Below are 15,813 nucleotides of genomic sequence, written 5' to 3' on the forward strand. Positions count from 1 at the left end.
TGCTTATCACTTGTCATGGTACTGATGTTCTTTCGCTTTTTTTTTTTTTTTTTTTTGCTATAGGGCGTGTGTGCTCGCCAGAAAGACAGAAAGCGAGAAATCACTCCCTAGGGGGAATGGCCACACTGCAATCCCTTCTCCTCCATTCTCTTCTTGGGATCTTGGGCATGTGCACACACATGCTCCGTGTGAGTTTAAGCCACCGGGTCTAGGACTCTAACCACGCTTAACTACATGAGAAACAGCAACATAGCCATTACCCCAACTGCTGGTCCTGAAAATCTACTTTTTTAAAATTTACTTTTGTCTTAAAAAATGAGAATATTAGTTAAAAAAAAAAATGTTTGAATGTTTATTCCTGAGAAGTAACCAGTTTGTAAAGATCCAATGCTTCGAGTCAATGCAAAATTTAATGAATGTTGGATAAGCTTCAGGTTTGACAGTTCATTTGGAGGTTAGCTGATACATGTTCAGCTTTAGGCTGACAATAAGATCAGCTAACTGGACCAGCAGATGGTGTAATATTTACGTTGCTGGATTACCATGTAGTCGACAATGGTTCGAGTCCCAGACTTGGTGGCTTAAAACTCATGCGGGCATGTGTGTGTAGGTGCCCAAAATCCTGAGAGAGGATTGGAGGAGAAGGTATGAGGTTTGGCCATCCCCCTGGGGGGGTGATTTCTTGCTTTCTGTCTGTTTCCTTCTCTCTGGTGTGTGTGTGCCTTATAGCAAAAATCTCTCTAAAAATTGAAAAAGATCAGCTAACTTACAATAAATTGGCTCTTGAGCATGAACTAACCACACAGCCTCAGACTTAGCTTAGTTCTCTTTGATACTCCTGAATGCCAAACAAGTTATACAAGCTCTCAAAGAAAAGAAAAGCCTAAGAAAAGCCATCCCCTCCACCCATTCACCATTCCCTTTCTCCTGTAGCACAAAGCTCCTTTAATTCTTACCTAGTAGAGAATGGGTTAGTGGGGGAGGCAGAGGTGGAGGCCCTGTACTTACTCCGGTGAGTACAGTACTTCATAAAGGAATAAAATAGCCTGGGTTTCTAAGGACATTGCTATAATAAAAAGCCTTTAATGAAGCTAAAGGTTTTTCTTTTTTAATTAAAAAAAATTTTTAGAGCTTTTGCAGAACCACAGATGTTTTTGAGCTCATCTAGGCTGGCGTCGTCGTTTTACAGATGCGCTATTTCAGGCACCATTGTGGTTTACCTAGTGTCTCAGAGCAGGACTATTTAACCCTAAGTTACTTGAATTTTTGTCTTGTTTTCTTTCTACACATTTTTTATTTGAAAACCATACTAAACCTTCTTGGATTGAGTTTAAGAAATACTTCTCTCAGACAGGATTCTAGTGTAATATGAATAGTACTTTAGCAGACTTTTTATGTTAAAAGAATGAAACATTATTTTATGTAACTGTCCGAAGTTTAGTAGCAGAAAGACATTTCACACTTGTAGGTTTTAAACACAAGAAAGGCAAATGTTTCAGGGCAGCTGGTGGAGGCCTTGAACAACTTTTCCTCATCCAAAATGATTGGTATCCACGTGAACCTTCTGAGCCAGCCAGCGGACTGCATCAGCTCATCTCACGTGAGCTCTGACCAAATGAGCTTCTGGGTGCTTATGGCTAGTTAACCGAAATGATGCAGGCTTTGTTGAACTTACCACTAGTATTTATTTTCCTATTCTGAAGAAAAGGAATAAACTTTTGCTTGATTTTTTCCCCCCTTCTGTTATATATTACTTTAAGTGAAAACTCCCAAACTACTATAAGTTGTTTTTCTCTGGCTGTTGCTAAGATGTTTCTCTTTGTCACTGTTTTCAGCTATCAGATTATTAGAAAAGTCATGATGTATTTTTGCATAGAAAAATGTCATGAGTTTTCCAAGACCCAATGTTTGGTTATGATATGCGTAATAAAAGAACTGGTAGTCCTTTTGTATTTCAGAGTTTATTTTAATTATTACTTGAGAAAGAGCCATCCCCCCCAACAGGACTTTTACACCACCCTCCAGCCTCAGACAGCCAGGATACAGACACTCATGTAATGTACACGCAGAGGGGACACCTGGGACACGAACCCAGGACCTTCCCACGTGGCTTCTGCACTGTCAAGTGTTGCATTACTGCTGCATCACCACAGTTTTCTTTGTAACTCAGCTTGGAGTTCACTGAGCTTGTTGGATCTGTGAACTTAAATTTTCTTCAGATTTGAATATTTTTTAGGACTTCGTGGACGTTTTTCTGTACCTCCCTTGTTTGGCTGTGGACTCAAGTTGAACATGTTACATTGCTTGGTGTTACTGTTCCATGGAATCTTGATCTCTCCTCCTCCCTTCCCCCAATCTGCTCTTTGTTTTGGATAGCTTCTTTTGTTATATCTTCACGTTTACTGGTATTTTCTTTTGCTGTATCTACTCTATTAATCCCATCTAGATTTTTTTTTCATTTCAGATTTTTGAAAGATTTACCATAGGGTATATGCGCTTGCTGGAGAGAGAGTGAGAGAGAGAACATGAGAAAGCATTCCCACAGGGTATGGCCATGCCACCGTCCTTTCTCCATTCTCCTTTTGGGATTTTGGACATGCGTGCACACATACCCAGTGTGTGTTTGAAACTGCCAGGTCCAGGGCTCGAGACACAGTGGGCTGCATGGGATCCAGCGCCTTTACCGCAGCACTACTGGCCGGCCCCCAGATAGTTTTTAACCTAAGTTCTACTTGAGTCATTTATTGTCTTTCTAAATTCTGAAATATTTCACAGTACAGAACTTATAGATTCTGAACTAATCTTCTTATTACTTAGAAAGTTCCAGTGATGCAGGCTTTGCCCACCCAGGAATGCTAGGCCGTGTCCCTTCTCACAGTTCACATCCCTGCTCACTCAGAGGGTGTGTTCTGAGACTTTCAGTTTCCTATTTCACATCTGACTTCCATTTATTCTGATATTCTTGTCAGGCTTTGATGAATTTAACTGACTAAACATTTGTGATGTGGTCTTCTCCTGATTATCTTTCTGATATGTGAACTGTATTGTTGTGGGAAAGCTCTGACTTGTTTTAAAGAGAGATTTTTGCTGTAGAGCACGTGTACTCTCCGGAGAGACAGAGACAGAAGGCGAGAAATCACCCCCGGGAGAATGGTCACACCGCAATCCCTTCTCCTCCATTTATTTTGATGCAAAAAGCACAAAATCCATGCATACTTCTTTCATTATGTGTGTTTTTCATGAGCTTTTTGAAGACTCATATTTGCTTTTATTTTGTATTTAGTTTGTTAAAATGTTTGCAAAAGTAGAACTTTAATAAAGCAGTGATATTAAGAAGGTGACTGAGGAATTGCATTTTGCAGGTGAAGAGAAATGAACTCTTTTTTCTTTTCCACAGCATCCTTCCCCGTACCCTCCCCTGAACTGTGCTGTGGTCCACTTCCAGCTTTTCTCTTTTTGTTCATGCCACAGCTCACATGTGCTCTCCAGAGAGAGACAAAGTGAGAAATCACCTCCTAGGTGTGTGATCCTGCTGCAATCCCTTCTCCTTCATTCTTCTCGCAGGATTTTGGGCATACGTGCATATGCACTTGGTGTGATTTTCAAGCATCTGGTACAGACTAGAACAGTTTTGGGTGTGGCCATGTGGAAGTTCAGCGCCTTAACTGCCGTGCCACCTACTGGCCTCCCTCCCAATTTTTTATTGTGTTAAAATTCATTTAACATAAAATCTAATAGTTTTACTGTGTTTCATTGGCGTATTGGTTTAAATACATGCATCCTGTTATCTGCACTGTAGTTTTTATCAGATAACTTAAGAGTTGACTGCTGTGCTGACATGGGCCATAGCGAAATGTTTCTGTCCTCTGTTCTGTGTGCCTTGGAAAGAGAGGTCAGGGCCTGAAGTTCAGGGCAGGACTGAACTTGCCCACTCTTCACTGAAGCCAGCTCATAAATACATGCTTCCTTCTCTCTGCTCTGTATCTTCTAGTCCTTTTCTATTTTCCCCTTAATCTGTAAGTTTTTGGTTATAAACTTCCTTTATGTTAGGAAGAGTTCTATAGGCAACAGAGAGGCATGTCTGTTCTCCGTGTGTTCTTTTGATGGTTCACGGTAAGGGCAGCAGCAACCACAATCCAGAGTCCCTTTGAATTAGACAAGATTTCTCCTTGTGTGTTTCCACAGGTAAAAGTAGAGGAGAGGTTATAAGGTAGAAGAGGCTTATAAATAGAAAAGTTTGATAAAGAGTTCTTTAAAAAATGGTAAGTATTTTAAATTTGCATTACCCGAGTATCTTACTGAATATTTTCTCTTTCATAGACAAGAATGCACACTGGGTGATGCAGCTTGCAAGAATCCTGAGTCTGATCCAGAAGACTTTGCAGATGAAGCAAATACAGAAAATCTTTATGGTACCTCTCCCCCCAGCACGCCGCGACAGATGAAACGCTTATCAGCCAAACACCAGAGGAACAACATAGGGAGGCCGGCCAGTCGCTCTAATTTGAAAGGCGAGTCTTATATGGAAAAAGATATACATGAGGGACTAGTAGGTGGCATGGTGTTTAAGGTGGTGGACTCCCACATGGTTGACCATGGTTTGAGTCCTGGACCCAGTGGCTTGAAAATCATGCCAGGCATGTGTGTATGCATGCCTAAACTCCTGAGAGGAGAAAGGAGGAGGAGGGATTGCAGGGTGGCCATGCCCCCTGGGGAGCGATTTCTCACTTTACTCCTCTCTAGCTTTCTCTGGCCAGTACACATACCCTATGCAAAAACAAAAACAAAACAAAACAAAAAATACAAAAGAAAAAGCATGAGAAGACACAGCACTTTTGATACCTAGTCTTTATGGGACTATTGATTGATCCTTTCTACAATAAGGTTAGTAATCCCCATTATGCTAAATATAATTCTAATGATTTCAAATTTTATTTGGAATTTTTAAATTATTGCTGTTAGCAGTTTTGTTAATAAAGGAACAAATCGTTCTTCAGAGATGAGTTGCCCTCAGCAGTGGTTAAAGTCAGTGTTGCGAAGCATCTGAGGATGTGGAAGAGGCCACGGGTTGCACTTCCCAGTGTGCTAATCAGGACGGCCACTGGTTACGTGAGAAAGACGGCTCTCTGTGTTCCTTTCATCTCTGAGGTTGAGGTTTCTCAGTGCTGTCTGTCTAGAACTGGAACACTGGGGATGTGTCGAGAGACAGCTGGGCCTCTCCACCTGGGCCTCTCCGGTGGTTTCCTCAGCCAGTCTGAGACTGCTCTGCCCTGACCTGCTAAGCACCTCCTTCCAGACAAAAGGATTGCAAGAAGAATGAGTTTCATTTTATTTATTTGCTTGAGTGAAGTCTAATTCAAAGAGGGACTCCTAAGGAGTCTTATCTTCCCACAGAAGATGATTTTCAAATTGTTTTCAAACTTGATTTGCAAGAGGGTGTTAGCCTGTAGCCTGTACTTACTTACCCTTTTGGTAATTGATAGCTTTCCAGTATAGTTTTACCTCTTGAAAATCAGTCCTTGTCTATTTTCTCAAATGTCCCAAACGCCTAGAGAAGTTTCTTATATGAAAGAGTTGTCAGTGTAGGAGCATTGGTTGAATCGATGCTAGTTAGCAACGAGTTGCTTAGTGGTGATGGCATGAGAAGATGCCGTGCATCCTCTTTTCCTCACTTGTTGGTTCATACTAGTTGAGAATGGGAGTTGAGAGCTCAGTTGCCCCACTGTATAGACTGTGGAACTGAAGCCCCAGTTTGAAAGCCGTTACTTCATGGCCAGAAGTATTGAGATGCTGGCAGGACGGTTTGGACCAGCAGTTCCCTTGTGCCCACTTTGGACTTTCCAGCATGAGCAGCGGGGTTGGCTGGTCCAAGGAAGGGCTGGAGTTGTGCCCTTTGGTTAGTCAGTCAGCAAGTCAGCAGGTACTCGTTAGCACCTTTGTCCTTCTGGGCGTGTAGGAGCGAGACGGGAGAGGGAAGGTTGTCTCTTCCTCCCACAATTTCTTTTAATTCTTTATTTCATAAATGACAGAATTTTAGAGCTGGATGGGACCTCAGAGACCATTTAGGCAAGGTCCTTGCCGTTTTTCAGATTAGGTTCATGGAGGTTTTGGTTATGGCTATTGAGTGACAGATCTGGGATATCAAAATCCTTAATCTTCAATTTACTCATTTTCTTACTACAAAAGATTACATGTTCATTTTAGGAAATTTAGAAAGTCAGACCAAAAAAATAAAAATCACCCAAAAACCCAATGCATAAGAATAACTTATTATCTTAACCTATAATATTTTAGCTTGCAAATATTTGTGCTGACATACTATACTTACTATTTTATAAATGGCTTCTTTTCTCATATGTTTTGTGAATTTTTTTGTCTATAGCCTGTGCTCTGAATGTAAATGGCTGCTGTGTCATTTGTAGCAGCATTTTGTAGCAGCATTTTCACAGTTATCGCTAATAATTTTTGAATGCTTATTTATGTGGTAAGTACTGTGCCTAGCACCTCCAAGAATTGTTTTGATAGAATAATAACCCCATGAGGTGTAGGTCTTGTAGAGTACTCATTTTACAGTTGAGGAGTCAGCTCAAAGAGTTTTCTGGTTTTGGTTTTAAGTGCCCTACTCCAGCATGTATTAGCAAGTTGACCACGTTTGCCATCTGGTCAATTATTTCTTGCTAACATTCTTGTTGACAGATACTAAGAAGAGGTGGAAATGAGCACTCATGTTGGGCAAGGGGACTATTGTGACATTTTGGTGGTGGCGTATTTGTGCCAGGATGGTGTAGTGGTCCTTGAGACCGACTTTGAGACTATCGCAGTGTAGCATGGTGTGCCAGGGCACAGACTTGGCTGCCGCGTTGCCTGGGTCTCAGTCTGGGTCGCCCACCTTCTGCACGTGCAGCCTCTGTGCTCCATTTTGTTTGTCATTTCTTTGTCAAAATAAACAGCCTTTTGGTGTCCGGAGGGTTAAATGTTCAGGAAGTGGTAGCCATTGTGGTTACTATTGTAAATTAAAGGTTTCTTTCCAGCACTTAACTACTCTCCTGGCCTGGAATTAAATAAATAAATGGTTTATATGAACCTATTAATTGGTGTCCCCACGTTCAGGATACTGAGTCTTACATGATTTTCTCAAGTCGAGTAGCTACTGTGCCCACATCTTGTCTTTCCCGTACTTCACCTGGTCTCGCACGGCCCTAGCTCTGATTTCTTGCGTGGTCCCAGTTCTGATTTCTCGTGGGGCCCCAGTTCTGTATTTCTCGTGCAGTCTCTATCTCTCGCGCCGTCTCTATCTCTTGCGCCGTCTCTATCTCTCGCGCAGTCTCTGATCTCTCGCGCGGTCCCAGCTCTGTATTTCTTGCGCCGTCTCTGATTTCTCGCTCGTGGTCCCAGCTCTGATTTCTCGCGCAGTCTCTGATCTCTCGCGCGGTCTGATTTCTCGCGTGTGGTCTCAGCTCTGATTTCTCGCGCAGTCTGATTTCTCACGCGGTCCCAGCTTTGTTTTCTCGCGCAGTCTCTGATCTCTCGCGAGGTCCCAGCTCTGATTTCTCGCGGAGTCTCCGATTTCTCGTGCAGTTCCAGCTTTGTATTTCTCGCGTAGTCTCTGATTTCTCGCGCGGTCCCAGCTCTATTTCTCGTGCAGTTTCTGATTTCTCGCGGGGTCCTACCTCTGTATTTCTCGCGCAGTTTCTGATTTATCGCGCGGTCTCAGCTCTTTCTCGCGCAGTTTCTGATTTCTCGCGCCGTCCCAGCTCTATTTCTCGCGCCGTCCCAGCTCTATTTCTCGCGCAGTTTCTGATTTCTCGCACGGTCCCAGCTCTCTATTTCTCGCGCAGTTTCTGATTTCTTGCGCGGTCCCAGCTCTGTTTCTCGCGCAGTTTCTGATTTCTCCCGCCGTCCCAGCTCTATTTCTCGGTTTATGTGCGCTGCTGTGCCTGCCTCTCACCTAATCTGCTGTTTTGTTAAGTCCCTCTTTCCGTGCTCCCCTCCTGTCCTCCTCTCCTTTCTCCCTTCCTCTGCTAGCCCTCTCTCTCTTCACTCCCTTTTTCATTTCCTCTCTGTTCTTCCTTCATTTCTCCTTTATCCTTTCCATTGAATTAAGTTTTGAGTGACTCCATAGGCCCGTGCTGCTTTAGATGGTACTGCAGACCTGGTCCCCTCCATCCTAGGGAGTGCACAGTCACTGCACCCCCTTGTGGGAGGGCTGGGATAGAGGCCACGTGCATGCACACACACCCAGCCATAGAGAAGACCTGGGGTTTGGAAGACTTTTGAACAAGTGACATTGGTGCTCTGACTTCAAGGCTGAGTCAGGGAGAACAGTATTTTAAACTAGCATGTGATTCATAATAATATATTGGTCCCTCAGTGTTTTGAAGAGATTTTAGAATCAATCAGATCGGGGAGCCAGCAGTTAGCGTAATGGCTATGTCGCTGGACTCCCATGTAGTCGATCGCAGTTCGCGTCCCAGACCCGGTGGCTTAAAACTCACGCCAAGCGCGTGTGCGTTTGTGCCCAAGATCCCGAGAGGAGAAGGGATTGCAGCCTGGCCATCCCCCCTGGGGGCTGATTTCTCGCTTTCTATCTCTCTCTCTCTGTCTTTCTGGCGAGCCCTATAGCAAAAACCTCTCCCCCCCAAAAAAAAAAATTAACAAAAAAATCCAAAAAATTATTAATCAGATTGGTCAAACTTAATTTAAAAAGCTTTCCAAGGAAACGCGAACTGGTACATACTTGTTTCTCACTGCCACAAGCACAGGCTCTCTGAGTCACACTTTTCATCTTTGGGACTGGACCCATCATTTAGCACACAGTTACCAATAGTGTCTGTTTTTCTGGTTATCTAGTGCAGTGTAACAAACCACCTTGAAACTTAGTGGCATAAAAGAACAACCATTTTATTGCTGAGGATTCTGTGGTTCCCATACTCAGGTGGGGTGCAGGTCATCTCAGCCCTATGATGTCTGGAGTTAACCCAGAGTGGCTCACTTGGCTGGAAACATTACCCTACCTTGAGTGGGGCCCTAAGTCTGAGCCCTCTGTTTTTTTACACATGCTGTCCTCAGGGTTCCAAATGTCCAAGATGATTTCTCAGACTAATATGGCAAGAACAGTTGAGGGCTGACTGGCATTGTCTTCCTCCCATGTGACCGTCTACATGGCTGGCCTGGGCTTCATTGCAGCATCCTTGTCTTGGTTGTGTTTCCTGGCCGCTGTTCTAATTCCAGGGGAAGTGATTTGAGATCAAGGTGGAAGTTGCACATCTTCTTATGACTTGGCCCCTGAAGTTCTGTGGTGTCACTTCTGCTGCTTTCTGGTAGTTACACGGGCTGGCTAGAATCCTATGTGTGCTCTCTCCAGTCCCTCTTCTTTGTGATTGCTAAAAGACCAGGAGCATCCCTGAAGCAGTAGAGGAACACTGAAGGCACCATGCAAAGGAGATAGTTACTAGGGATTCTGTGGGTGAGTTCTGTTTTTTAAAGCAATTGTAATAAAGTAATTATATGGATATGATTCTTGAAGTATTATCATAGGCTCAGAGTAGCTACTAATGCCTTAGGTTTATTTTTTACAATTCTAAACTCAGGTTGTAAGAATATTGATAACTTTAATTATGGTATGTATCATATAAATATGATTAGAAAATGTTCTTATTGAAATTATTTGATAGAATTGTAGTGCTGAATTCCTGCATACCTTTGTCAGTTATGTGTATTAGGAATGGTAAATAAATAAACAGGAGAAATTAGAGATACAACATAACTGTTTTGGAGAGATGAGACGTCTGCACACTGTAATACAGTATCTGTCATGGAATGTTACAGAATTAACTGAATTAGAACATCTGATGTAATTATGACACTGGTTTTTTCTACTTAGCAGTTTTGGTTATCAGTCCATGTAAATACATTCTTTTGATAACTGCAGCCATTTTCCTTATAGAGTATTTCCCTGTTTTCAAGTAAAAAATACTGTTGTGGGGACCCTCTCTGTACATATATTTCTAGGCATATGTGGAGTATTTTTGTGGCCCTGCTACCTGGCAGTGCAATTGCTATATCATATGGTATATTCATTTAAAATGGGTAGATATCATCCTTGTCATTCTTCAGAAGGATAAACACTCCTACCAGCAATATATGAGTGTCTTGTTGCCTTGTATCTTCTACATTATTGTTTGCGATTTATTCTAGTTCTTTAGTTGTTTATATTTGCCTGTTTTTAATTTTGTACTTATTTTTACTAAGGAAGATATAATTGTTAATTGTTGTTACATACATAAGGCCTATGTGAAATTTACTAGAAATATGAGGCTGAATTTAAGTAATGTAGAGACATTTCCTGAAGAAATATCTCACTTAAATCACAGCAATTAAATGCAACCATGTACAAAATATAAGGAATTAAAAACAAAGTTATCAAAGCCGTATTGCTTTATATTGCCATCATGGGAGTTATGGGTCCCCTAAAACTGGGTACAGGTTTTATTATGTGCATGTCTGTATTTTCTGAGTAAGGAGTTCATAATTTCATTAGATTCTCAAATGCAACCTATAACCCAAAAAGGTTAAGAAGCACTGACCTAGATACTATTTACCACACAGTTAACAATGTTCTCTTCTCAAAACAGCTTATCCTGAGATGTGTTGATATTTTCCTCACCCTCGCCAACTCCAGGTGTGACTCAGCCTTCAGGGAAAATTGAGAATGAATAGTGGTGAAACTTCCTTACCTTTATGTGATGTTTTTTAAAAAGTCATTTTGTGTAATGACTGCCCAACAATTATTTTTTTAATTAATTAATTTTTACTATTTATAATTAAAATATATCTACAGATCACTTTTTACCGTCACTGACAGTTCAGTTTACAAATTTCTAACTTTTTAAAATAATTACGTTCTCTCGTTTCCCCAGACTCCTGAGATTCTGTTTCTATTAGAACTGAAATGTGGTCATTATCAAAGACAAGGACAGGAGGGCAACTTTCATCCAAGACTGGTGGGCTTGTAACTCTTTCACTCCTTGGGGCTTGGATGAAAGTTGCCCTCCTTGGGGGGAGAGATTTGCTAATACAGTCAAATTGAGGCTGGTTATTTGTTTGACTCAGCAAATTCACTTCTGGGAATCCATGCTAGAGCAGTTGCTGCAGTGGACACCAGAGGTCCTGCAGAAAGCTTCACTGTGTCGTTGGCTGGTTGCGGTTTCCATCTGTGCCAATGTGTAACCATCAGCCGGGAAAGTTCAGAATAAAACTGGTCACAGTGGTTGTTTCTGAGATCGTCGAGGACTGGGGATAGAGCATGACGATGAGGTTTTCTTTCTTTGTATTGATGAGCTTAACACATTTATTTGCCAGTTAGATGTATGCAAAATTGTATTTTTCTGATTTTTCTAGTTTTATTTGGAACTGTTAAAGACTTTTTTGTCTGTTTGTTTTTGGAGTACTACATTGTATTTTTAAAGCTCGGGAAAATGTGATCACAGTGTTGTAATATCTAGGTGAGGCTGATTAGCCCCTTCTACCCTAAAAGAAGTCAGCTATCTGGCATCTTGACAGACGTAACCTGCCGGGTCAGCTCTTGAATGAACTCACTGACCAGGCTTGATTGCATATTGTGATGAGTGAGGGAATTTTGCTGTGGTGTTAAGATTATATTTTTGGACAATAGTAAATTATTACTATATTATAGCAATTAAGATTTTGATAAGTTCTGAATAATAATTAGTCAAATAACTTCCTTCTTAAAGTTGGTTTAAGAGATAGTCAAACCATCTTATTCTTAATTTTTTGTTTTCTTTTTAATAGACTAGAAGTAAATCCATTTCATCTCATAGTTTAAGTAGGTTAAATAGGAATTTAAAAGATGACCCAGCCAAAGCCCTTTGCAGAGTGAATCTGCCTTGTAATCGTTACCAGCTGCTTTGCAGTAGTAATATAATACTGTGGCCGTTGAATTATAGAGCTAGAGCAAGTACCTTATATTTATATCAGAATTTATACATACATATACATATAATCTCCCTATCATTTCCAAGTATCTCAAAGTGTCTCTCTGTGTGTCGGTGTATTTGTATGCATATGTGCATGTTAATGTGTGTCCTTTTGCTAACAGTAGTGAGATTAGCAATGTTTGGTTTTTTTCTTTAAGTTTTCTTTCTTTCTTTCATGAGAGAGAGAGAAAGACAGGAATCCTCAATAGGTTCTCAGGCTGTGATGACACTCTCCCCTTACCCCCTGCTTTCCTAGCCAGCTCCTCTCTTGGGTGAATGCAGGTTGGTTGGGCAACCAAAACCAAACTGTCCATATGGATTCAGTGTTGCTTGGGCAGGGCGTTGGCACTGCATCATTGAGCTGGACCTGTTTGCTCTTAAGGAATATTATATAGCTGGTAAAAATGGTTCCAAGTGATTATGGTGGTTACAAGTCAGGCCCTGCTGTGGTGGTGTGCTGCTGGGGCACTGCTGCCTTGGCTAGAACTGAAGGGGAGGACCAACTTGGTTTCCCAGTCCACCCTAAAGGCCAGCTGGAGTGGCATGCACCTGTAATCCCAGCAGCTCATGGAGGCGGAGGGAGCAGGAGGGTGAGCTCAAGAATGTCCTCTGCAACAGAGTGAGATCCTGTCTAAAAAACAGTTGCGTGTAGTTGTGTGATGTGACATCCTAGCTAGGAGGCTGACATAGGAGGATTGTGACAGTTAGACTCTGTCTTCAAACAGAAAAAGAAGGTGACAAGTTAAATTCAGTCTGTCTAGATAGAGAAATGTTAACCAGAGTAGACGGAAATCCATACGTCAGCTCTCAGTCCAAACTCAGCCCAATGTTCAAAGTTCTAGTTTGTTTCCAGGCTAGTCATATACAGACTCCAGTTTTAGCCGAATTCTTTTCTGCCTGTCTTTTCATAATCGTCTTCACTGGCTTAAATTTTTCTTTTGTCTTTCTTAATTAAGCGCAATCTGTTCTTCAGTGCCCAAGTCTAGTATCTTACTCTAAGCCTTTACAGACTAGTAAAGCGTCTTCCTTGGTCAGCTCTTTCTGTCTTGTGAGCAGCTTCAACAGCATAAGGGGGGGCTGTGGTGGCACAGACATGGGCTCGAAGGCATTCTTGTTTTTCCTTTTTTTGGAGTGATTTTTGCTATAGGGTGCATGCGCTCGCCAGAAAGAGAGAGAGACAGAGACAGAAAACAAGAAATCAATCCCCCCTGGGGGGGGTGGCCGCACCACAATCCCTTCTCCTCCATTCTCCTCTCGGGATCTTGGGCATGCACGCACACGCGCCTGGCGTGTGTTTAAGACACAGGGTCTGAGACTTGGACTGCCGTCGACCTCGTGGGAGTTCAGTGACATAGCCGTTACGCCAACTGCTGATCTCCTTGTGTTTCCTTTCACCATCACAAATTATTTGAAAAGTACAGCTACTGCTGAGATAGACTGTTATTTTTTTTTTGATCAGTAGCTAGCCTAGGATTTATGTCTACTTTAAGTTTGAATTTGTATCACTAGTTAAACTAAGATGTATGATTTCTGTTTTGTGTATTTTTTCCAAAACCAACTTGGATTTTGTTTTGAAAAAAAAAAAAAGCTTCATTTCCTCATCTTTTAGTTTTTCCTTACATGTAATAGATCTAAATATTAAATCGTTGCTTTCTTTGAATACCAAATTTCAAAAAATTGTGTAGTACCCTGTTTTGTATAAGTAGGCTGAACAAGATTAGTATATAACTTAAGTAAGTTTTTCAGGCTTGCTAAAATGATCTCTTTCCAGGGACCAGCAGTTAGTGTAATGGCTATGTCGTTGGACTCCCCATGTAGTTGACCATGGTTCGAGTCCCGGACCCGGTGGCTTAAACTCATGCTGCTTGCTTGTATGTGCATGCCCAAGATCCCAAGAGGAGAATGGAGGAGATGGTATTGCGGTGTGGCCAGCCCCCCAGGGGGTGACTTCTCGCTTTCTGTCTCTCTCTGTCTTTCTGGCAAGCACATGCACCCTATAGCAAAACCCCCCTCGCCCCCCAAAAATGATCCCTTTACAGAAAAATGGGGTTGTGGCATTTTTCTCCCTTATGTCCTTTTCATTAATAAGGATTGAGATTGAGTGCTTCATCTCTTTAATATTTTTACAGTTTGCCTCTTGGTAAATATGGCATTTGTGCATAATAGTTATAACCAGTCTGTCTTCTGGTGATATTGTAGTCATCCCAGCTGCTCTCAGTTAATCCTTCATTTGTCTTAGGGCCTTTAAGTTGTGGATTAGAGGAACGTGAGTAAGTTATGCAAGCAAAGTAATACTTTCTCACTGTCCACTGTTATTTTCAATTATAAAATGTATGCAAACATCTTGTGTCCATTTTTAATAATGCCAAACCACATTAATTTTATAACCCCCAACATTGGCTGGCTGTTAGAGATTTTAAAAAACCACTTGCATGTATATGTACAGAAAAATACAGGTGGAATATATTAATGGGTATGTTCCTAAAACTTTTTAAATGTATACATATATCACCACTAGTTATATAGCAATATATTATACAATTACATGCTAATTTCAAAGGTTTTAAGATGTATGTACTAGATTCAGTGAAATAAAGCGTGTATTGCATGGAGAGGACAGAGCAGGATGGTGGTGCAGGTTTGGGCATTACCGGTACGTGACGCACAGTGAATGAAATTTACCAGGGGAAGGGGAGCACTTGAAGATGGGAACTTGGAGAAACAGTGCGACTGTATGAAGTGAGTGCGTTTCATGGAGGGAACTGGAAGAGCAGTGAATGTACAGAAGCAGAAGAGAGCCTGGAGACCCTTGTATTTAGGAAGCAGCAGAACGACAGGGTTTCTGTAAGCAAGAGCTGGTTAATAGTGTTACAGAATGCTTAATAAGAAGATCTGTGTGTGTTCATTTCAAAGCTTGAGGTGAAATGAAAGCTTTTTCTAGTTGTTCAAAGGAAATGTGTAATGTAATTCTTTCATCAATTTTGAGTGATGTTACGTGCCTGTGTAACAGAGCAAGCAAGTTATACTCCATTGGTCTGTGTGTCTTTAGCTTTGTTAATGTTAAATTTAAAATGCTATGTTCATTTGTTTTGTAGCAAAGATGAAATCAAGGAATGGGATAAACTAAAGCCAGTGTTTGTGCTTATCGACTATCTTTCAGTTTTTTATGAGAATAATTGTAAGCTCCCTTAAGAATTATTTCATCGGTCTCCCTCTTTTTACAGTGAGAACAGTGACTCTGAAGACCTAAGTGATTTGCTCTTGGGTAACACATTTAATGACAAAGAAGTCAGATATGTGTTCGAATCCAGCTTCTGTCACATCTTCCACACTGTTCTCCTTTCTTAGCTGGAAGGTGATTATTCATGGAGATTTGATGAAAAGTTTGAAAACTGCACTGTGTAGTGTGGAGGGAAACAGCTAGTTTTAGGTTTGTAGTTGTGGATATTACAGAGTGTAGCAAGTATGACGTAGCAAAAAAAAAAAAAAAAGGTTGAAGTCTTTAAAAAAATTTAGAAATGTTGGGACCAGCAGTTAGCGTAATGGCTATGTCACCGGACTCCTATGTAGTTGACTGTGGTTCGAATCCCGGACCCAGTGGCTTAAACTCATGCCAGGTGCCTGTGCGTGCGCACCCAAGATCCCGAGAGGAGAATGGAGGAGAAGGGATTGCGTGTGGCGTGGCCATTCCCCCTGGGGGGTGATTTCTTGCTTTCTGTCTTTGTCTCTCTCTGTCTGGCGAGCTCATGCACCCTATAGCAAAAATTTCTCAAAAAAAAATTTAGAAATGTTATGGATGTGTTTTGATTTTTTTTAA

General features: G+C 41.5%; 1 protein-coding gene across 1 annotated transcript in view; it reads left to right on the top strand.

The window, feature by feature from the left end:
• Positions 1–4,320: 4,320 nt before the first annotated feature.
• The window catches only part of MAP3K4 (mitogen-activated protein kinase kinase kinase 4), a gene marked incomplete at its 5' end in the record, with an annotated part of 88,387 nt that continues 76,894 nt past the window's right edge, over positions 4,321–15,813 (top strand). Inside the window, 1 exon segment of the mRNA XM_027773357.1 lies at positions 4,321–4,511. Within this exon segment, the coding sequence (XP_027629158.1) occupies positions 4,321–4,511 (191 nt within the window).

The sequence above is a fragment of the Tupaia chinensis genome, unplaced genomic scaffold, assembly GCF_000334495.1.
Source record: "Tupaia chinensis unplaced genomic scaffold, TupChi_1.0 Scaffold000346_1, whole genome shotgun sequence".
NCBI lineage: Eukaryota > Metazoa > Chordata > Mammalia > Scandentia > Tupaiidae > Tupaia > Tupaia belangeri.